Source organism: Ambystoma mexicanum, chromosome 10 (assembly GCF_040938575.1).
Source record: "Ambystoma mexicanum isolate Mex_15411 chromosome 10, UKY_AmexF1_1, whole genome shotgun sequence".
Taxonomy (NCBI): Eukaryota; Metazoa; Chordata; class Amphibia; order Caudata; family Ambystomatidae; genus Ambystoma; species Ambystoma mexicanum.
In genome coordinates, this window is record NC_090932.1 from 1,281,002,722 (window position 1) to 1,281,026,159 (window position 23,438).

The window sequence follows — 23,438 nt, forward strand, 5'->3', positions numbered from 1 at the left end:
CGGTGTGTGGGTCCCTTTGCGATAATACAGCACCCATCGCCATACTGGAAGCATCAGTCTCCACCACATATGGAAGGTCCGGGCGTGGGTGTCGTAAGATTGGAGCAGTGGTGAATTTTGCCTAAAGTTCTTGAAAGGCTTTTTCGGCCTCCTCTGTCCATCAAAACATTTTGTTGCACTTCCTTAATAGCGAAGTGATCGGGTGTACTATTTGCGAGAACCCTGGGATGAAACGGCAGTAAAAGTTTGCAAAACCTAGCATGCTCTGGACCCCCTTTAATGAGCTTGGAGCTGGCCAATTAAGGACGGCATCGACCTTGTGCACATCCATTCATATTCCTTTTGGAGTGAGGATAAAACCCAGGAACTCTACTTCCGTAACGTGGAATGAGCATTTCTCAAGCTTGGCGTAGAGATGATGTTGACAAAGCTTGGTAAGGACGGCCCGCATATGCCTGACATGATCTTGTTCAGAAGCCGAATACACCAGGATGCCATCGATGTAGACTAAGGCGCAGACATCAATCAGCTCTCTTAGAACTTCGTTCATGAAGTATTGGAATGCGGCTGGGGCATTGCACAGGCCGAACGGCATCACTTGGTATTCGTATAAGCCGTATTTGGTACGGAACGCCGTTTTCCACTCGTCCCCTTCTTTAATGCGCACAATATGGTAGGCACCTCTAAGGTCCAATTTCCTGTAGATTTCGGCTTCCTTAACTTGGTCTAGCAGTTCCGGGATCAGAGGTAGGGGGTAGCGGTTCTTGATGGTGACTTGGTTCAATGCACGGTAGTCGATGCAAGTCCTCAATTCTCCTTCCTTCTTCGGTACGAAGAATAAGGGAGACGCTGCCGATGACTTCGAGGGCCAGTGAAACCGTTGGCCAGATATTGCTTCAGATATGTCTTCAGATGTTGGTTCTCAGGTTCGGTGATCGCGTAGATACGGCCACACGGAATTCGGGCTCCGGGTATCAGATCGATCTGGCAATCGTAGGGCCTGTGGGGTGGCAAGGTATTCGCTTGTTCCTTTTGGAACACGTCTTGAAAGTTCTGGTATTGAGTTGGTAAGGTAGCAACCGCACCTAAGACACTTATTGTACCTTCCTGGACGGGTGAGCCGGCATGCTTCCCCTTCCTTCCTTTGGGATAGCAGGTGTGTGTGCAGTCATGGGAGAAGACCAACTCTCGGGCACGCCATTTGATCCGTGGGTTGTGCGCAACTAGCCACGGCATCCCAAGGATTAATCAGAACTGTGGTGCTTTGATGAGGTCAAAGCTGATGGTTTCTCAATGGCCATCTTGGCATAGAAGGGCGAGTTCTGTGGTACATTCAGACACAGGACCGGAGGCGATTTCGGTGCCATCTACAGTAGTTACAGTAGTTACAGTCTCTGTGGTGGGCTTAGAACAGAGTGGGAGCCCCATCTTTGCTGCAAGATCCTGGTCCATGTAATTCCCCACTGCTCCGCTATCAATGTAAGCTTCTAACGAATGCATCTTTGATGGCTGTTGATGGGTAATTAGGATCACGGGTAAAGCAAAATAGGAGGTCTGTAGTTGGATTTCTTCGCTCGACAATAGGACCCCTACAATTGCCGGGCTTGGTAGTTTTCTGATTCCTCACTTGGTTTCTCCTTGTCTGTGGCTCCTACGGTTCTTCTTGGTGGTTTAACTGGACACTCCTTAAGGAAATGGCCTGCCTTTCCACAGTACAGGCATACCTGCTGTTCTCTCCTCTTGTCCCGTTCGGCTTTGGTTAAAGAAGGCCTAACTCCTCCGAGTTGCATTGGTTCAATGGTACTTTCTGATCCCCGCTGGCAATGTTCTTTGGGGCGCACGAACATGGGACGTGCATCTGGTTTGCTTCAGTCTATTCTCCGATCTTGCAACCGATGGTCGAGTTGTACCACCAGATTAATGAACTCGGCGCAGTCCTTGGGTGGGTCCACTACTTAGGCCAGTACGTCCTTTAACTCCCCTCGCAAGCCCCGGTGGAACAAGGTGGTTCATTTGTCCTCTGGCCATTCTGCTTCGACCACCAGCCTATTAAAGGTGGCTATGTATGCCAATAGATCCTGGCTTCCTTGTCGAAGGGACAAGAGTTTGTTGTCCAAAGCCTGTCCATGGGAGCGACGGGCGAAGAGTTTTTCCAACTCCTGCTGGAAGCCCCACAAATCGTGTAACAGTGGATCATCCCAGCTGATGAACGGCACCGACCAGTCTGCTGCACTACCACTCAGGTAGGACAAAACAAAGGCCACTCGCGATTGGTCATTGGGAAACGCCCCAGGTCTGCACAAAAAGTGGAGGCGACACTGATTCATGAAGGTCGTGTATCTTCGGGGATCCCCCGAGAAACGCTCTGGTGGAGCTAGTGGAACTGTCGCAGGTAGATTGATCTGAACCGGATTACTCGTGGGAGTTGGCATTGATGGGGTAATTCGGGGCAACGGGGCTTGTCCGGCCTGCGATTGAAGGAGTTGTCTGCCAAGATCATCAGTTCGTTCTTTGGCCACAATTAGTTCTCTCCGCAAGGCATTGGTCTCTTGTCGGGCTGAATGTACGCACTTAACTGCCCCAGCAAATGGGCCAACTGGTCGATTTCTGAGGTTTCCATACTAGGCGCCCGGGTGGATTATTATGTTTCGGCTTTGCGTTCTATAACGCTCACCTTATATCCACGGGGACGCCACCCGACTGGTCTGGAGCACTTCTGGGACGGATTCACCTCCCCCGGGGACTTGCACTGCCGTGGGCCTATTCTGGAAGACAGGAGTTCAGTTTTAGCCACAATCACCTTCTCTCGGGGCCCGCCTCCCAAGTGTTCCCCTTGCGATCCCCTTGGAGCCTCCCTCACCTTGTATTTCGATAAGGTGCGCTCTCCGTCCTGCCGTTCTGTGCAGGGGCATGTCGTGGCTGGGCACCTTTCTGCGGAGTTACTTCACTGGCGTGTGCCCGGGAGTCCAGGCCGGCTGCAACTCCACTCTTGAGGTAAGTCTTTAGTTTCTTGAAACAATGAGTGTCTGCAAATGTAGTTGCCCTGTTGACCTTCTCCTTCTCTTGTTGATGCATAAGGGGTGATGAAGACGTCGAGCTGATGGAGAGGGCAGTGCTCGAGAAGGTAAGAGAATGCGCGAAGCGCGGCGCTATGAGCGTCTTTTGAGTAGGGCTAACCTGTGCTTTTCTTCCTTGCAGGTCGCCGAGAAGTTCCTGGAAGAAATGCGGCCAGATGGAAACGGAGCGTAGAATGGATGATGTCCGGGCGGCGGTTGGAATTTTCAGGAGAGCTTCGGTAAGTAAGTGAAGTCTGGAGGCGATGGAATCGGAAGACGAACGCTTACTAATTGTCCTCTTCTTGTCTCTCCTCTCTAGGATGTTGCTTGCGGAAGATGACGAGTTCGAGGGAAGATTCCGGAGCGATAGAGGAGCTGGATGCGGAACAGGTAAGGAGGAATAACGGTGTTCTTCTTCTCCCTGAAGATGCAGACCAAGGATGCTGTGAGCAGGTCTTGGTGAACGTCAAGTTGCCAGTGCAGAACGCGAAGCGTGTGCCTCAGCTTGGGCGTGGCTTAAATAGCCAGCAGGTATGCCAGGTGCCTCCAGGGCGGACCACACCCTGGATGATAGACTGCATGGTGCAGTTACACGTCGATCCTTGTGGGGGCAGCCATGTTGGTCCATTCCCCAATGGAACCTCCACCTGCCATATGAGCCTGGCACCAGGACAGCCGAGAGGGTCATGATTGGGCCCTTGGGGCCTTGCAGGAATACTGTGGCGAGGGCCAGAGGCCCCGAGTTCCCAGGCCAGGGGTTATGGTAGTGACAATGCAGCTTTCTTGTTTGGGACTCAGCCTTCTCCATGTGCCTTTCGCAGAATTTTGGAGGCAATGACCTCCTGCAGGGTACTCCTGGGATTCTCCACCTGTGGCTCTTGTCTCTCGGTTCGTTGCTCTGCTCCAATAGGTTCGTCTTTGCCCCGGAAGTTCTGCTCTTACTTGAGTTCCACCTTGCTCAGAGTGTGTTTATACATTTCGCCTTTTATACGTGTGAGGAGAGCTGATTGGTATTCGATGTATGCACTTGGGGTTAAGTGCCTGACTTCACCCGACCCAATTATTGGGACATGTCCAATGCGATGTGTAAGAGTTAGCATTATTACTCTGTCACCCTCTTCCTCGGCCCAGTGTTTGTGTGGAAAGGGGGGGTTGGCATTTGGGACTTTGAGAATCCTATGAAATAGGAGGGATCGTAGGTGCGGGAAAGGGAGGAATAACATGGCTCGCCAACGGGCAGCAAGTGTGAACTTTCTCCCCAGAAGGTAGTACCTCAGATGAATAATTGCTCATTTGAAGGCAAGGGCCTCTAATTCCAATACAGAGTCATTTTTCTTTTTGGAAAAAGAATTTACCACTAGTGAATATGATAGGGTGTTCTAATCCATCGCCAGTTGGCGACAATACTGCTCCAAACCCTGTGAGTGAGGCATCAGTCTGTAATACGAACTCCCTTGAGAAAACGACCACTTTTAGTATTGGCTTTTGGCATAAGGTGGTCTTTCAAATGATTGTACCATGCATCGTCCTCATCAGTCCAACACGTTTGTGGGGGCTTCGCATTTCTTAGTTTGTCAGTCTAGCTGTTTTATCTGAAAAATTTGGGATGAACCTACGGTAATAACCAATTAATCCTAGGAATAACCTAAGGTCTCTCTAGGACAGCTTTCACTTTTTCTTGCTGGGGCTGTACACTGCCATGCCCTACAAAGAAGCCTAGGTATTTCATTGACGATTGAGCCAGCTTGCATATTGATGGACTGCAGTTAAGATGGCCTCTCTGAGGGTTCTCATAATTGTAGAAAGATAAAAAAGATGGTCTTCCCACGTTTTAGTATAAATGACTGTCGTCAATATAGGCCCTGCAGAAATCGGAGTAAGGTTGTAATACCCTGTCCATGAGTTGTTGGAAAGTGGCTGGGGCCCCATGCAGTCAAAATGGGAGGACTTTGAATTGGAATAGTCCCATTGGTGTCGAGAAAGCTGTCTTTTCCTTATCAGGTCCATGTATAGGGTCCTGCCAATATCTCTTGGTTAAATCTAGCGTTGACAGGAATTGGGTATTTCCAGGTTTATGTATTCTTTTAATCGATGCGTGGCATAGGAGAGGCATCGAAGGCAGAGATGGCGTTGACCTGCCGGCAGTCTATGCAAAACCTCCAAGAATGATCGGATTTAGTCATCAACACAATAGGGGAGGACCAAAAGAGGGCTCCATAATGTTTGCCTCCAGCATTTTCTTAACTTCATCAATTACTATCTATTTTCTTGCTTCTGGTCTATATGGTTTCAAATGGACCACTTTCCCATTTTGGGTTCTGAGATAAAAAGTACCATGTACCCTCCCTGGTTTCTCACAGAATACATCAGGGAATGCCATCCCGGGAGGATAGCTCAGCGGCAACGTGCCCGCCTTGGAAACAAGACGACACCGAGCAACACAGGTTTGATTCCCGGTTCCTTGCTTAGAAACCTCTGTGTGTTAAGCGCATTATAAATATTCAACAAAGATATATTCTGGTAACAGCGCCTCGATGCCCCCAGGCTGTGTGAGCACTTTAAAAATGTAAAAATACATTTTTTAAAATAAAAAGGCTGTTCAAATCTTGTTTCTTTTTAGATAGACAACTCTGAACTTATTCCCCAAGAGCTATCACCTCGGGTACCAAACGGGACAACATAGAGGAGGTAGTAGCAGAAGGATTTTCTTTCCACTCTTTTGGGAGATTTACGTGGTAGAGATGTGTCTTTTGTCTTCTATCAGGTTGGGCTATTTTGTAGGTACAGGGTCCTGTTTGCTCTAGCGCTTCGTAGGGCTCATGCCACTTTGAGACAAGTTTATTTTCAGAGGTAGGTAAGAGGACTAATACTTTCTGTCATACTGAAAATTATCTTATATGTACCTTCTGGTCATTAGTGGATTTTTGTTGGGCTTGAGCTTTCTCCATGTGAGTGTGGACTACGGATGAGCTTCATGTGCTGTGGCAGTCGGGTAGCTGTCTGTGAGAGGGAAATAAGTACCTCTTCTCTTTCTTCCTAGGTCTCACAGCGCATGTCTAAGACATTTCTTGGTTCTCTACCGTAGAGCAACTCAAAATGGGAGAATCCTGTGGATGTCGGAGGGGGTCTTTCTTACTGCAAATAGGGCTCATGGGATCATACCATTCCCAGTCCTTCCCATCCTATCTACCAATTTCCTCAAAATCATTGAGGGTTTTGTTAAATCTCTCTACCAATCCATCCGTTTGAGGGTGGTAAATTGATGTTCTTAAGGTGCTAATGTGTAGTAATTCCTTGACTTCACCCGTAAGCTTACTCGTGAAATTGGATCCCTGATCCGTTAGAATTTCCTTGGGGAAACCAACCCTAGAGAAGAATGACAGGAGGTGTTTTAAAATGTGCTGGGTTGTGGTGTTCCGCATGGGGAAGGCTTCTGGGTACCGGGTAGCGTAATCAACCATTACGAGAACATATTTATTGTCCAGTCTAGACGTTTCCAGCGGTCCAATGATATCCAGCCCTATTCGGGAGAAAGGGATTTCTGTTAACGGTAATGGGTTTAGAGGGGCAGGTAAGGCTATATGTGAGCTGTTTTTTGGCACATATCTCGCATGTCCGAATGAAGTTCTTTGTTAGCATGGATATCGGTGTGAGAAACCAGAAGGTGTCTCACCCGCTAGTCCCCGCGGATCTCTCCCTCAGGTGGCCAGGGCACGGCTATCGCCTTTGGATCGAGACCCTGGGGGTGGACCAGTGCGGGAGGATCACCTGGGTGAGAAGTCTTCAGGGAGTGGGAGTGGGACACCAAATGGTGAGATGCGGTATCCCCCCCCTACAACACCTTTACCCCCATCCTACCAGGTAGGATATGTGGGAACCTTACCCCCCTTCGCTTTCCCAGAACTTTCACATGGACAGACCGCTCTGGGAGAAAACAGACTAACACCTGAGCAGTGTTTCTGACATGTCCTGCCACCATGGTCAGGCGAGGTCATGCAATTACTGACAATCACTCACACCTGACTGCCATTAGACTTCCCCACACGGATAAAAGGCAGATCACGAAAGCACACTCTGAGCAAGGCAAAGCACGCGAAGGTACAGCAGGATGAAGTCGGCAGCTGAACGAGGAGAGAAAGACGGCAAACCAAGAAGGGTTTGTAAGAAGGGAATTACCCTTGACCTTTTAAACCAGACACCATTACTTTCAAGAAAACTTTGAAGCGGAAAGCATAAGGCCGGGAAACCCCTCCCCCGTATCTGATCAAGGCGCGGAGGAACAGCAGCAACCACTGTGGTATCGTCCACAAACAAAGGTGCCAGAAAAAGCAACACAGCCGGTGAGTTGGGGAGACCGATGCAAGACCGGTCTGTGTTGAACACAAGGTTGTAAGCGGCAACATTGTATAATGCTGGAACAAACATTGTTAAACGCGTGTGATGAAAGATGCGAGTAAAGCTAAACTGCTGATGAATGTTTAAACTTGAGAAGGAAAGATACAATACTGTTGAACGAGTGGTCCGCAACCATGGATGTGCTCATTCCAAAGTCTCTGTAAGGTATCCCGTGAAGAGAAACGAAAGTAGCAGATTGATGAGAATAATTGTGTGAAGTTAATCGAAGTGGTCCTGTGACGGTTTAAGCGAAACCATCGCCATTCCAAAGTCTTCAAGTTTGATATCAAGAGGATCCGAGCCCGAATAAGGGAGACCACGTTTGAATATTGTGATAAAAAGGGGGTGTCTGAAGAGGGAGACCCATGGTGAACATTGAAAGCGAGAACTTGTGCATGTGAAAATCCTGATAGGAATGGAACTTTGAGACTTGGTTAGTTACGACAGACCCTCTGTAGGGAGAGTATTTGAAAGAAGCTTTGGCAGAAGGCCCCGATGTCTGTGCTTTGAACTGTATCCATGTGGCCAAGAAGCCATAGTGTGTGCGAAGCAAATGTGCCACCTTGCCCGTGTTGAAAACGTGGTGCAGGGAAGCCAATTGCTCAACCGTCCTGACATATTATTTCTTGAACACTTCATTTGCATACATCATTGTCCCACACTCTCTTGTATTTAGAAGTAAGGATTGCCAATAGGTTTATTAGTATAGGCCCTTTTATTTGACAGAGACTTGACTAGGACTAGGTTATTATTTGATGGTCATTACTTGCTCCCACCCTTAGCTTTAGGTTTAAATATGTGTTTGACCAACCCATTTGAAGTTCAATAAACACCCTTGAACTGTGATCACTTGTGTCTGTCTTCACTGTTTGATACCATGCCTTCCTTACACCGGCCAATAGAATTTCCCACTGATGTGAGCTTGGGTTTTAAATTGTCCCAAGTGTCCCCCTGTCAAATTAGTGTGTGATATCTAGCACAAGCGTGCGATGGGTTTTGGGTATTACTAAGTTTTACTTAGGCCTTCCCTGGAGGATTCCCTTCTATATAGTAATCCCTGCTTCAGGAAGAAAAAGTGGCTTCCCTTCTCTTGTCCTTCTCGCTCAGGAATCGCTTCTAAGAAAGCCTCTGCGAATACTGGATCGCTTCGCTGGGCGAAGGCTAGATCGGGAAGGATGGTAGGTTATTCTTCCCTTTTTGTCTCAGCAATACATGACTCATCGGCCTCTACAAAGCCTAAGCTACCTCTTTGTTTCCTCTGGTTAACTTTCTTCTTCAATACAGGGAAATAGAGCTTTCTTGAGAATTCCCTGTGCAATTGTGTCCCTTGGTCATATTTCAAACAGAGTTTCGCCATGGTTCTGTAGGATAAACTTTGTCTCCCTGGAGGTCTGGATCTGTAATGCCTGCTAGGACATCTAGACCAAACTTCCAGGCCAGATGCTGGGGCAAATCTTATATAACAACCAGCACAGGGGGATCAGAACTAAGTCTGTTGGAATCATCCCTTTTTTCCCAGGAGGGATAGTGTCTTCTATGCTGCTACAAATATCAAAGCCTATGGATTATTTTGTGGCGGTAGAGGTTTCTGAGGCTCCATGATTACATTTCTGGAATTTTAGGGTTCCCCAATTTTTCTCAATTGAGTCGTATCCCACCTCTGCCACCATATGTAAGGGAGCCATGGTATCACAAGTATGACACTGAAACAAAAGGTACAATTTGTAAAACCTTTATTGTAGTTTCAATGGGGTTGGAGAAACTCCTACTTTGCCCTATAGCTAGGATGGGAGTTGTCTCGACCATCAAATAATAAACAAAACAGTCCTAGTTGAGTCTGTCAAATCAAAAATGGCCTATACTAACAAAACCTAATGCCTGCCCTATATCTTGTAGAAAAAGTGTGAAAAGGAGAATATGCTTGTAAAGGAAAATCAGTGTTCAAATATAAAGAATAAATGTGGCTGAGTCAGCTCTCCTCCCCACATTGGACAGCACTGAGTAAGGCGGTCCCTGTAGGCAAGATGACACACTGGCACAGGCTCTTAACACAAAGGCAGTTCAATAAGTGGATTGAGGCACGCCTGGCCTTCCACGTTAAAGTCTCTTTCCAATTTTCAAACACAGTTCACCAAACAGTTCACGTTGGCCCCCCTCCGTAGGGCTTAGATCTCTTAAAGCAAAAGTTCACACCGGTCTTCCTCAATCAGACTCAGACCTTTCACAGCAAAATAAAACAGGGGTTCCCTTCCCCAAGCTTAACTTATTACACCTTCGGTCTCACTCTGTCAGGCTCGGACCGTTTCCTGATGTTGAAGACTTTCGAATATCCATGGCTTTTTCTTCAGACCCCTGCAGTTCCACTTCAACTTTCCAACTTGTATCTCATACTTCTATATCATTTGCCCCAGTGCTTCCTGGTCTGGGTAGTTCACTGTATTATGCACCAAAGTTCAACGTTCACCTTTCTACTCTTCCCTGGGTCAATTTCAATCACCTCGCTTTTACAGTTCATTCACTTTAGCGCTACAAACGTTTCACCCTTCGCTGAGACTTTCGAGTAAAAGCTACTTCCTTTCGCCGGACCACTCTGTTACTCCGTATCGCTGACTTTACAGCTATCGTTACTTCAAGGTTCATTCGCAGGTCTGCCTTTCTTCCCGTCTCATCCACATGCATGCATCCTTCAATTGTGCTATAATATGTTGCTATTACAATCTTTCTTTGGCACACACCGGTCTCTCACCTCGCTTGCCAACTCGCCAGCTGTGTGCGTTTCTTTTCTGTTCTGTGCTGCTTTGATTCTCAAGTCAAGGTTAGTACCACAGTCTTGACCTCACCTCTGCAACTCTGCCGTTCACCCGGGAGGGTCGCTGGCGTCGTTGAAACACAACGCAGCTTTCTTGTTTTGGACTCGGCTTTCTCCACAAGCCTTTCGCAGCCTTTTGGAGGCACTAACCTCCTGCAGGGAACTCCTGGAATTCTCCACCCATGGCTCTCTTCCCTCAGTCGGTTGCTCTGCTCCAGTGGGTTCGCCTTCACCCCGGAAGTTCCGCTCTTACTCGTGTTCCACCTTGCACAGAGTGTGTTTCTACATTCCGCCTTTTATCTGTGTGAGGAGAGCTAATTGGTATCAGATGTATGCACTTAAGGTTAAGTGCCTGACTTCGACTGACACAATTAGTGGAACACGTCCAATGTGATGTGCAAGAGTTAGCATTATTATTCTGTCGTCCTCTTCCTCGGGCCCAGTGTTTGTGTGGAAAGGGGGGGGAGTTGGGACATTGCAAATCCTTTCAAATAGATGGGATCATAGGTACGGGAAAGAGAGGAATAGTGTGTCTCACCACTGGCTGCCTTTCCCCTACGACCCCTCACACAGGTGATCTGCCTGCACTGGTGCACCCCCTGGCTCTGGATCCGGGGAGAGAGAGAGAGGGAGAGATGGAGAGAGGGAGAGAGATCCCTGGGGACTAGCCCGCGAGACACTCTTTGGTTTTTCACAAAACAAAACTAGGTATACGCAATATCTCTTTGATGGTGAGCTCTAATTTCTGACTTGCGTTCCCTTTTCTGACAGTGTTCTGCTTTAACAAGTATCGGGAGATTGTTTGTCATATGCCATCTTTCTGTGATGTGAAATGCTCTTGTAACACTTTGGGAAAGTCAATTACTGCTTCTTGCCCAATAAACCATAACGCTCTCCCGCTCAATAGAGCCACGAAACATCCCGGTAAGGGTTTTAAAGGCAACAATGGGAAAGGAAAGATTTTCTTCTCACTCAGGCACTTTAACTTGTGCTGAAAATGTGCGATACAAATTCCTTTTGTTATAGAAGACTTGACCATGACTGCAAACAACTTCCCCCGCTCCAACTGTGAATTCTGCTGGCTAACGTTAGTGATTCTTGTGCTTTGGAAGTACAGAGCTTCACTCACCAGCTCCAAAAACACTGCTTTTGCAGGCGGCTTCTATTTCCTGACTTTCTTGCTTCTGCTACTTCAGGTACACTTGAAACCCACACCCCTCAGCTGCACGGGTGTCTCATATCCGGCCTCGATAGTGGAGTCTTCTTCTCTCCAGCTTCTCTCAGCTTGCCTCTGCACACGGAACTCGGGTGGTTGCACGACTTCAGCTCTGCATTCACAAAAATTAGGCATACCTGGAAAGACTGCTTGTTTTTCCCATCCTCTTCCAGTGCAGCCACAGCAAAGTAGGGTTTGTTAACACAGGATCAACTCGGAGCCTGCTGGTCAAATCTGCTCTTCCTTTGCACTGATGTCCCTTCCGTGGTCACTCTTCCTAGAGAACTGACAACCTCATGTTCTGCTTCTTCTTCTGCTCCTGTTTCAGCTTCTCTCTACTGCTCCTTCTTGCAGAAGCCTTTTATGCCCCTCAGGTGGGTTAAGTGGCTTAGGTGCAGGCCCTTAGAGTAAATTGCCTGACCCTGCCACAGGCTGCTAGGCCTACCTGCCCGTCCTTTAGCTCTACATACATCTTCAGCTCTCTCCTTCGTCACAGTCCCTGAGGGATTCAGAGAAATTTGTATTCCCTTTTAAGGAAATTATATTTTCTTCTATCTTATTATTTCTAACAATGTTTCTACCTCCCTTGATGTTATTAAAAAAGGGATTGTAGGGATTAATCCTTTTAGAGATAGATGGTACAAAGAAGGCTATATTTTTGTCATACTTTTGGCATTGGGGAGGATATGATTTAAGGGTTATGGAAGACCTGTTCTTTGGAGACAACCTTTTGTTGGATCACACCCTTGGAGTTCACCCTTCTATTCTTAACAGGAGGTCGAGATATATCCAAATGACAATAAGCCAATTCCTCCTGTAACTCGGTGGTAGGAGCTTCGCTCTCAACTGACAAATGCTGTGGCTCACGCTGCGAAATCACCCCACTACCCTGGGCCTTGTCTCCACCCAGGTGATCCTCCCGCATTACACCACCCCAGGATTGGGATCAGGAAGAGTATGCCCTCTGCTGGCCACCAGGCAGGAGACTTTAGGCAGGGTTTTAGTGGGAGATCCACAGGATTCTCCACAACAACCAATAAACCGTTCTTCCTGACTTGTATCATCTAAGACTCGAGGGGAAAGGACCAAAACCCTAACATTGGAAACTTTTGCTAGGGAACAGAGCATACCACGCTAGTAAGAAATAGGAACTGTGAAAACAGACAGTTCCTTGCCAGTAATTCAAAGACTTCACATAAGAAGCCAGCGGAAAGGAGTAGATCCCTAAGATTGGAACTTTACACTTTGGAACATTATCTTTGTAACGCCTTTTGTCATTCAGCGAAGCTGGGAACTTTTCAGTTGTTTGAAAACCGAAAAAAACACTTTTTCCTTTGAAAGGAGAGTAGACTGTTAGTGTTAGGGACAGAAGTAAGGTTTTGGTAAACAACAGTGACAGACTTTTTTGTTTTGGACTTCCTGACAATCTCATTAGTTTCCTTTGAGGTAGGGAATCCCCTCTTAGTCGTAGGGATAGAGAGGAATTTTCCAACCCACTTATTAATAAAAGTCTATATCCAAAATCTTAATAGCATTGTGTCCGAGTCTTTCTTAGGCACCCTTACAGCTCCTACAACATGTGCTCTTATAACACATGGGTATCGGGTAATATTGTCCCCATACATAATGCCGCTGTGAAAACGTTGTGGTGACATTATATATGGTGACCATATATATAGGGTAAAAGGAAGCAGGGTTGTAGGGGTGTCCCCCGCTCCCCTTGGAAAAAAGGGTTGCAGGAGTGTCCCCTGCATTTTTAATGTAATGTCCCTGCAACAAATGCCATGTTTTGGCTACTTTTTTGCCAGGGGAATTTTTTTTGCGGGGACATTTCATGGAACCAACACATGCAGCTACCACACATGCTTCTACTAAGCACACTCCTACGAAACATGCTCCCGCAAAATGTGTTCCTACAACATGCACTCCAACATCACATGTTCCTATGACGCACATACATACTTCTATCACACAGGCGCCTACAACATATGCTGCAATCACATATGCAGAGAGTAAGAGTTTTACAGTTGGTACATTACAAAATGAACATCTCCTGAAAAATCACATCAACAGCAAATCATACGAACTGTATACAGAGCGTATGATGCTGTTCATTGATGTCCGGGTTAAAGTGATCGAAGAAATGTACACTTTCATTACTAAAATGTATGCTTTTCATATGAAAATGTAGACCCTTCATATGAAAATGTACACTTAAAATGCATGAGCAGAATGGAAGTACTTTTTATATTAAAAGTCTACATGCACATTTGCGATAATAACATTGTGTATGCATACACTAATAACATGCTCTTGTATCACAGGCACCTAATACAGACGTGCTTAATAGACAGAAGGTGGACATCCGACAAGTGCTCCCACATGCACCTTGTACACATGCACTTACGACACATGCTCTTACAACAGATGCTCCTAACACACACTCTTACACTAGAATGACACACACTACTACGATACGCGCTGCTATAAAATGTGCTCCTACTGCACACACTCATATAATACATCGACAAACGCACCTACTACACACTTGTGTACTAAACATATGTGGATGTATGACATGTGCTCTTATGATACGTTCCAACCACACACTCTTACGGTGCACACTTGCCACACTCTTACGACACACACTACAACAACATTCACTCCTACAATGCGCCCATGACGTGTGCAGCTACTACACGTGCTCCAACTACACACACAAACTCCTACAGCACATGCTCCCATAACAAGTCCTCTGATGACAGGCTACTATAACACGCTGTTATGACATGCGCTCCCTCAACAGGTGCTCCCTCCACACACAATCTTACAACACACGATCTTGCAGCGCACAAGCTTACAACACAGAAACTTACAATACACGCACTTAGGACACGCGCTGTTATGCAGTGTTGTCTTATGTCACACACACATTTATACTACATACTCTTACAACAGATGCTAGTATTACAACATACACTCAAAATCAAAAATCACGTAACCGTAAAAGAAAGAATTTAAGGTGAAACTAACAAAAATGTAGTCTATAAACTTCAGAAAAATTACTGTTAGGGTAACAACATAACAAACTTTATTAATGAAAAAATGTAAAAATCAAATATCATGGTAACCTTAACTAACCCCGACACTTAAAAGCACACAATATGAACACAGTTTCACTCATAAAAATAAATAATCCTTCCACAGATTATTCACGTTAGACCTATAATATGTGTTCAAGGAAAGTATAAAATAGTTTTGTAATACAAAATTACTACATAAACTAAAAATATAATATACAGAAGTGTAATAACACCCACGAATTGCAATTAACAAAATACATATATTTAATAAAATATAAATCTACAATAACAAACTCGCCTAAGCATTCATTGTCATACTTTACATGTTCAACAATATCAATCAACAGGGCTCATGTCATCATTGTAAATGCACAGAATTTGCTAAACAATACACAAAGCATTATAAAAAGAAAACATAATGTAAACTAAAAAAAGTATACATTTATCATATACAGTAAAAGCGTAATTACAATATATACACAGCATTTATAGTCATTACAGCATGCATAAAGACATGTAATGTGTGCTAAATTAAATTTAGAAAATGTCAACTGTAAATAAAAACAAAAACAGCACACATGTAATAAGCAGTGAAAACATACATTAAACCAGTTAAACATTTTTATTAAAAACAAATATTCACACAATAGATTACACTACTTTCACTATAAAAAAATTTAAACCAAAAACAAAATATTGCAAAACAAAAATGGTGTGAAATTACCATATTTGATTTTAATGTAATGTATTTTTTAATTATAATTATTTAGTTAATTATGTTGTTACCTTATCGTTATTATTTCAGATGTTTGTAGACTTTATGTTTTTGTTTGTTTAACCTTAACTCTTTTGTAAAAATGTTTATATGTATTTGTCTAAGTACTTAATGGACCCAATAAAGCTCTATATGTGCCGCATAGTAAAAGTGTATTTTTTTCAGAGATAAGTGTGTGGACTAAGTGTATCTTTGTGTCGGCGTACTATTTCAACCTGAGGGTTAAGCCTTGTTGCTCTATCACATGACTTACCTTTGAGGGATTTTGCTTCCCTTTTTGACTGGGTGTTTTAGCCCCCTCCTAGGGTTAGTTCTTTTATATCCCTCATCAGAGTGTTGTACAAAAACTGCCATAATAGTCAGTGAAAGTCATGCAAATGTAATGTCTCTCTTCTTTCCAGAATAAAAAGGGAACAGAACTGCTGCTAGGAGTTGACGCCCTTGGACTACACATTTATGACCCTGAGAACAGACTCACTGCAAAAATCTCCTTTCCCTGGAATGAGATACGAAACATCTCGTACAGTGATAAGGAGGTGAGGAATATCCTTTCTATAGACTACATGCTTTTTCATTACTATTGTTCTTTTTTGGGGTCAGGGAATTGACTCCATTTTCTGAACCTTTTCTTTTCCTTCCCTTCATCTTGTATTTGTTCAGATTTGTGTATTGATTGATACTATTTTGTGTGTTTTGATTAAAAATATTGCACATAGGGTGATTTCACATATCTAGCACCATACGTATATTATGAAGTAATGCCACTAAGAGCAGGGTCTAAAAGTATAGTTCAGAAATGCTTACCCATTTCATCTTAAGGTGTCTGGGTCCAGCTCTTGGGAACTGTATTTTAGATGGGACCACTAATTGTGAAATGCCCTTCAGTTTGAATGAGACACTGTTTTTTTCAACAATTATGATTTATGAGAATGCAGATATGACATTTCATAGTATTTTAAGAGCTAATCAAGGCAATATGGTCATTTGTAAATGGAACGCTTAAGTAGAAGACCACTTTGAGGTTAATGAAAGGAATCCACAAGCTTCATAAAATACCCCACGGAGAACACCCCAAAGCAGTGTGGATAGTGAGAAGATTGGCATGTGTCTATAGAGGAAGCATTATAATATAATGTAATTTTATGTTTTAAAATCCTCGCCTACTTCCTTCTCCACCTGTGGTGTCCCCCAGGGCTCTATCCTCTCGCCTTGGCTCTTTAACATCTACCTTACTCAGCTGGCACGCCTCATCTCCTTATGACACACAACTCTTCAAACTTCCTGCTGGCCCTCTTGCACCTTCCATCATCCCTTACTGCCTATATGCCATCCAGGCCTGGTGCACTTCCAATGAACTCTGCCTCAATGCCAGCAAAACAGAGATCCTTCCCATTGAGACCCCTGCTCCCGACTTTGTCCCTTCACCCTGGCCTTCCTCCATGGGCTCTCCCCCTGTTCCTTCTGAAGCCAGAAACCTTGGAGTCATCTTCGACTTCTCGCTCCTTCCTCCCTCACACTCCTTCAGCTCTTCCTTCTGAAAGGAATTTTACCTTTTCTCACCTTCCCCTAGAGCTCAAGGGTGCCAGAGTCCTGGTTCTCTCTGGGCTTGACTATTGCAATAGCCTCCGCCTGAATCCTTGGAGTCATCTTCGAATCTCCTGAATCTACCTTCTTCCACTCTGTGACCCCCTCCAGCTAAACCGGAATAGGGCAGCAAGGCTTACCCTTGGCCTCAAGTCCAAGGACCGCATCTCTCCTGCCCTGAAAAGTCTGCTTTGGCTCCCATTTGCTTCACGGGTTAAATTCAAATCCCTCTGTATCATCCACAAGGCTGTCTGGGGCTGGGAACCACAGTATCTGCAACTCTCTTACTAGATGTTCCCCAATTAGACCTCTGCGCTCCTCTGGCAGCAACTCTTTGTGTGTAAAGCGTTTCCCTAAACAGAGGGCAGGATGTAGATCGCTTTCCTCAGCTGGCTCCCTTCTTTGGAACAGCCTCCCCATCCCTCTCTGTCTTGCTCCTCAGGACTTTCCTCTTTACCTCCCCACCCCCAGTAGTCTCACAGTTGCTTGTTTGGTGTGCAGGGCCCGTATTCATCCTCAGGGCCCTGACCTCCCACACTGTATCGCCCCCAGCTTCTGTCTATCCCCAGCACTTGCCTCGGCTCACCCTCCACCCACTTACCATACATTGCACTTCACCTTTGGCTCACCCATGAGCACCCCAGCACCTATCCCATTCCCCCTCCCTTCTGCACTTGCATGTTCTGAACGCTCACAAGAAGGCATAGTAGGATCGTCCCTCCCACCCCCACCCACTGTTGTTTTTAATATTTATTATATTTTTGTAATGTTTCTCATCGCATTGTCCCCTCCCTGTAGCCCTGTGGGCACTTTGAAACAGAATTTATTTGCTGTAGGAGATCCAACACAAACACATACCACCCTAAATCTGCATAAATACAGGTGGGCTGGAATCGGGACAGTAGGATGATGCAGTATCAACAGAAAGCCCCACACGAGGGAGGTCCAAAGTAGAACATCAGGTTAGCCCAGTCGGTGACCTTTACACAAAACTGTTGCTGCATCGGATTCAACAAACATGGTGAGTGACTTCCATTGTAGGGGGCTTCCATACCAAGGCAGACATCCCAACATGGGCAAGCTCTTTTCTGTACTCTTGCATCTTTTTGCTTTTGGACATAGTCTGAAACTAAGATCCGGGATAAGAGAATCGTACTGCTATTCCAGGGCTAAAATCTGTCCTCGGGGACACAAAGGGAAATTGCTAGTGTATTGAAGCCACCTTTGCCAGCACCTAGAGCTTTTCTCAAAGGCAGTCAATGGCGTTTTTTTAATGGGACTATGCCTCTACCTGCTCTTGAATAAATTATCCAGGAAGGACTGTGTCTCCTGATGTAAATTCACACCTTATCCCAACTGGGGCGTCACAAAGGATACTCACCAGTTTGATTCTCAGTGCTTGAATTCAGTGTCTAGCAGTACCAATCATCTACCGCCTACTCCTCAAAAGCCCTAGAATATACCATTTTATTTTCGGCAACACAATCTGCCATCCAGAGTATTGGAGACCAGTATCAACTGACTGGAGATTTGACTCCAGCCCCTGGATTCAACCCATTGCAGTGACCATCTTTATGACTTTATTATGTAGCACTGAAATGGGGGCTGGTTTCTCCAGAGGACTATGACTAATCACCCCCATACTCTGGCATCAGGTCTGTTTCCCGCTCATGAGAGTTGGAGGGATGTGACTGGGATTTAAAAAATAAAAATGTTCTCGCCTTGACAGAGCACTCGTCAGAGAAACTACTCTCAGCCTCCAGGAACCTCAATGCACAGCACTCCCTGGTCTCCCTGCAATATCCCAATGCCACCCCCCCAAACCTCCAGGACTCTCCCCCTCGAACTACATGGGGTGTTTTCTATCATCGGATGAGCCATAGCAGTGGCACGACAATGGTTCAGTAACCACTCACCTCCAGAATATCTCTCAAGCTCCTCTCCCGGTGAGAAACATTGAGTCTGAGTTCTGGAGTACTCCCACTGCCCCAATCACCAACCATAGTCCAGTGCCATGTTAGGCTCCTGGGGAGAAGAGCTGACTACCAAATTGCACCCATTCGCCCGGAAAACAACTTCAACCATCTCTCTCCATCAGTTCCATTGCCCTATGTTTTGGGGAAGGTGCTCCGCCCATTAGGAGCATTGCTTGGAGCCAGTGATCAGTTGAAAGAACTGGAGCGATGGACATGAGCGGCCATATTCATTGCCTCTGAGCTCTGCTGCAGAGATGCAGATGCTGGTTTGTAATCTGTATTGAAAGTTCTAAAAGAGTGGTCCATCAGATTTCTACAGAGTCCTAGTAGTGTAATGAACCTAAAACTACAGGTTTTTCTCAGGACTGTCAGTCTGGCTTCCAGGCATCTGCATTGATTTGCATATTACACATTATAGCCCTCCACTGTGGACTGTAAGGAAAGTCTTGGTATCATCAATGAAGACTGACACAAATGAGACACAGTTCAAGGGTGTTTATTGAATTTTAAAAGGTTGGTTAAACGCCTATCTAAACCTAAATCTAAGGATGGGAGCAAGCTACAACCATCATAATGCGGTCCTAGTTGAGTCTCTCAAAATAAAAGGGCCTATGCTAATGCACCTATTGCCAATCCTTATTTAAATCTCTTTATTTACATTTGTTTTAAAAGGTAACAACTTCCAATCCTTACTTCTAAATACAAAATGGTGTGGGGAAAAGTAGTGTATGCAAAAAGGAAAATTGTTCAAGAAACAATATGTCCAGACAGTTGAGCAGTTGGCCTCCCTTCCTCACGCTTTCACCACGGGACAAGGCAGCACGCTCGAGCCTCGTGTGCACTCTGGCTTCCTCGGCATGAGGACACAGTTCAATGGTCCAGCTGGTCTTACACCACTCTGGCAAAGTCTTTAAGAAACGAAAAGGATTCTCAAAAGAAACCTCTCTTGTCAAAACGCAGGCTTCCTCCGCCTTGAAGCAAAGTTCAAAACACACAGCATTATCTTCTTTCCCAGTGACTGCTGGTACTTGTAGTTCCTTTTCTTAATCGTATGATATGATATGGCATTTATAACGTGCCGATACACAAGTGTTTCAAGGCGCGACGAGGCAAGGGAGGGGGAACAAAGGGAGGACAGACAGCGATCCTACTAGGCCAGGTGTCATTCCGATTGCGCAAGCGCATGGGATGGGGGAAGGAACGGTGAAGTGCATGGGAATAGATAATAACAAAAGTAAAAGTAACTGCCAGCAAGCGGCAAGTGCAAGGGTAAGTGCAGACATCAGGTGTCAAGTGCTGGTAGGGGGACTGTAGGGATACAGAAACAGTCCCCAAGTGAGGGGGTTGCCAGGCAGGCAGTGCAGGTGTGTGAGACTGGCGGGGGGAGGGACCTGGAACCGAGATCAAAGGGTGTCCAGGTAACCAGTGCAGTTCCGGTTACAGCCAGGAGGTCAGCAGGGGAGAGGAGGAGAAAAAGCAGAAGCAAAGAGAAAGGTTTTGAGGTGCTTCCGGAACCGGAGATAGTTCTCATCGAGTTCCAGAGGGAGTCCCCAGCTGAAGGAGATTTACCACCAACTCGTTGCTTGGAGAAGCGACTGACCCTGAGGGAGTTGGAGGCGGATGAGTGAAGAGCTCACGAAGGAAGATATTTAGGAAGAGAGAGAGTTGAAGGTATTGAGGCCCCGTGCCCCCGAAGGCCTTGTGGACAATGCATAGGGTTTTGAACTTAATCCTCGCAGCCACTGGGAGCCAGTGCAGAGATTTCAGTCCTGGGGAGATACGATTCCTGGTCTTGAGGCCAAGGACAAGTCTCGCAGTCCTGTTCTGGATGAGTTACAAAGGGCAGAGAGTAGAGACAGGCAGATTTAGAAAGAGACTGTTGCAGTAATCCAGCCTAGACAGAACCAGAGCTCTGGAGACAGTGAGCTTCTGGGGGAAGGAGAGGAAAGGAGGTTTCTAGCCTTGCAGGGGGGAGCAGGAAGAGGGCCAAGAGAGGCTGGCCAGAGAGCTACAGGAAAGGAGGGAGCGGGTGTGCGTTTGAGGAGAATCCCGGTTTTACTGGCATTAAGGCAGAGGTCATTGGTGGCACACCACTCCTGGATAGCAGACAGTCGGAGATGAGGGACGGAGAAGAGGTGGCCGAAGGTAGCCTGAAAATGAGCTGAGTGTCATCCGCATAGCACTGAAAGTTGGGGCAGAGAGCAGCAATGCGGTGGGCAAGGAGTGCCAGGTACTGGTTGAACAGCCAGGGAGCTAGGTTGGACCCCTGGGGGACACTACAGGTAGAGAAAAAGATAGCGGAGAGGAAGAACCCAAGTTGGTCCTGGGAGGGTCGGTCAGAGAGGAAAGAAGTCAGCCATGCCAGGGCCCGACTGGTGATACCCAGGTTATCACACAGTTCAATATCTATGCATCAGGACCTTCTTTGCCATTCAAAGCCTTACTGCAGAGGGTCTGATGTAGTGAACAAAACACAAAAGTTTCTTTCCTCTGTCAAGATTCTCACATTCATAAGTTCACAATTGGTCTCCCTCCTTTGTGCTCGGACCACGAGTCCCCCTTGTCGGGTTCAGAACCCTTTTCTACAATGTTTACAAGATTTATACCACACCCCTACTGCACGTTATCCAGGAGGACCCCAATATTAACATCCAGAAGCCCAGCATCTCCAATGAGACCTCGCAAAACCTACCCAACACCACAGCGAGCCTCCATCAGACCCATCCAACCCTGCCTTCGAGCTCACCCAATTCCAGTCAACCACCATCAGGAGCCTTACTAAATGTTAGATCCCTCGGAGCCCACGCAACCGACATACACAACTGCATACTAGAACTTAAACTTGACTTCTTGGTCCTCACCGAAACATGGCTGCATACTGCCTCAGGCCCACAGATCACATTAGCCGTCCCTTCCGAGTACACCCTCCTTAGAGCTGATCACATAGATGCCATAAGTGGAGGAGTGGCCTTAATCCACAAAACCTCATTACAGCTCAGGGAATATAAAATTGATTCTCTCATGGGATACGAAACCCTCGCTCTCAAGTTAGCCATCAGCCTGAAGACAACAATCAACTTCTTAATAGTATGCAGATCACCAAGTGCCCCAAACAACCCAGACATAGACTTACCTCTATTAATCACACCTACGCTCAAACCCCAAACCAAGTACATCCTCCTAGGAGACCTCAATCTAGATTACAATGACCCCCAGGACAGTAAAGCAACGGCCTGCCATAAGGCATTCTGTGAGATGCAATTCGCTCAAATAGTTAATGCCCCACCAATGCCAAAGGTAGAATCCTTGACTGGATACTCACCCTGAACACCTCAGTAACTATAGTAGACATCCTCAAGATGCAATGGACCGACCACCACCTAATCCAATTCAACATAAACCTAGACTCCGATCTAATAAGAAAAATACCTAGCCTAGCACCGATCCAGGTCAGAAACGCACGCAAACTCACCCCTGAGAACCTAAACCCCTTACTCAACAACCGGCTTAACTCCAAACCCCTAGACAGCATTAATATCGAGAGCATCACAGACCACTACCATCAATGCCTAAAAGATGAAGTAGCCCCTCTCAAAACCAAAGTACCCAAACGCAGCTCCCCTTGGATCAATGACGAGCTCATAGAACTCAGAAGGAAAAAAAGAGCCCTAGAACACCTAATCAGAAATAACCATTCCCCAGAACTCCAAATCAAACTGCAACAATTGTCCAAAGCCTATAAACTCAACGTACTCGCCCATAAAGCTGAATCGCTTAATAATCATATCTGTAATGTGGCCTCCAACACAAAAGAATTATTCAGTATTATTAGAGAACTTGAATCCCCCCATACAACCCACCAGCCCCATTATCACCAGCAAAGCCTGGTGCACCACCATACAGGATGCTCTATCCTCCAAAGTGAACACACTCCAAGGTAAAATAGCATTGCAAAAAAAGCTCCTATAGCTCACCAATACTCCATCCCATCCGCCAGATACCATCACAAGATCTGATGTACCTGAATTCCACTTTACACAAGTCACCAACGACCATGTCCTTAAATCTATAGCATCTCTTAAGCCATCTAATTGTAAAGGCGACGGCTTTCCTGCTAAAGTAGTCAAAGACTGCGCCACCACATTATCACCCATCATCACCAAATTTGTGAACGAGTCCTTGAAATCCAGCGAAATACCAACTTCTATTAAAGTAGCACGGGTCACACCCTTACTCAAAAAAAAAAAACTCCCTATACCCAACAATCCCAATGAATTACAGGCCCATAACAACAGTACCATTCCTCATTCCTCCTCAAAATCATTGATAAAATAGCATACTCCCAAGTTCAAACCCACTTACAACAGAACCACTTGGAAGGGGACAGACCATCCGGATTCCGGCCTAGTCACAGCAAGGCAGACCGCCCTCTTAGACCTAAAAAACCAGATGGACTCTATTAGGGATTCTGGTAAATTGGGTATTCTACTACTACTACTACTACTAGACCTCTCCGCGGCGAGGATTTGTATAGAGATTAGTCA

General features: G+C 45.8%; 1 protein-coding gene across 3 annotated transcripts in view; it reads left to right on the forward strand.

The window, feature by feature from the left end:
- NF2 (NF2, moesin-ezrin-radixin like (MERLIN) tumor suppressor) overlaps window positions 1-23,438 on the forward strand; it is an 855,245-nt gene that overhangs the window by 358,679 nt on the left and 473,128 nt on the right. For all 3 annotated transcript variants that reach the window (XM_069619277.1, XM_069619276.1, XM_069619278.1), the window contains one exon: window positions 15,736-15,870. In XM_069619277.1, the coding sequence (XP_069475378.1) occupies window positions 15,736-15,870 (135 nt within the window). The remainder of the gene's footprint in view (window positions 1-15,735; window positions 15,871-23,438) is intronic.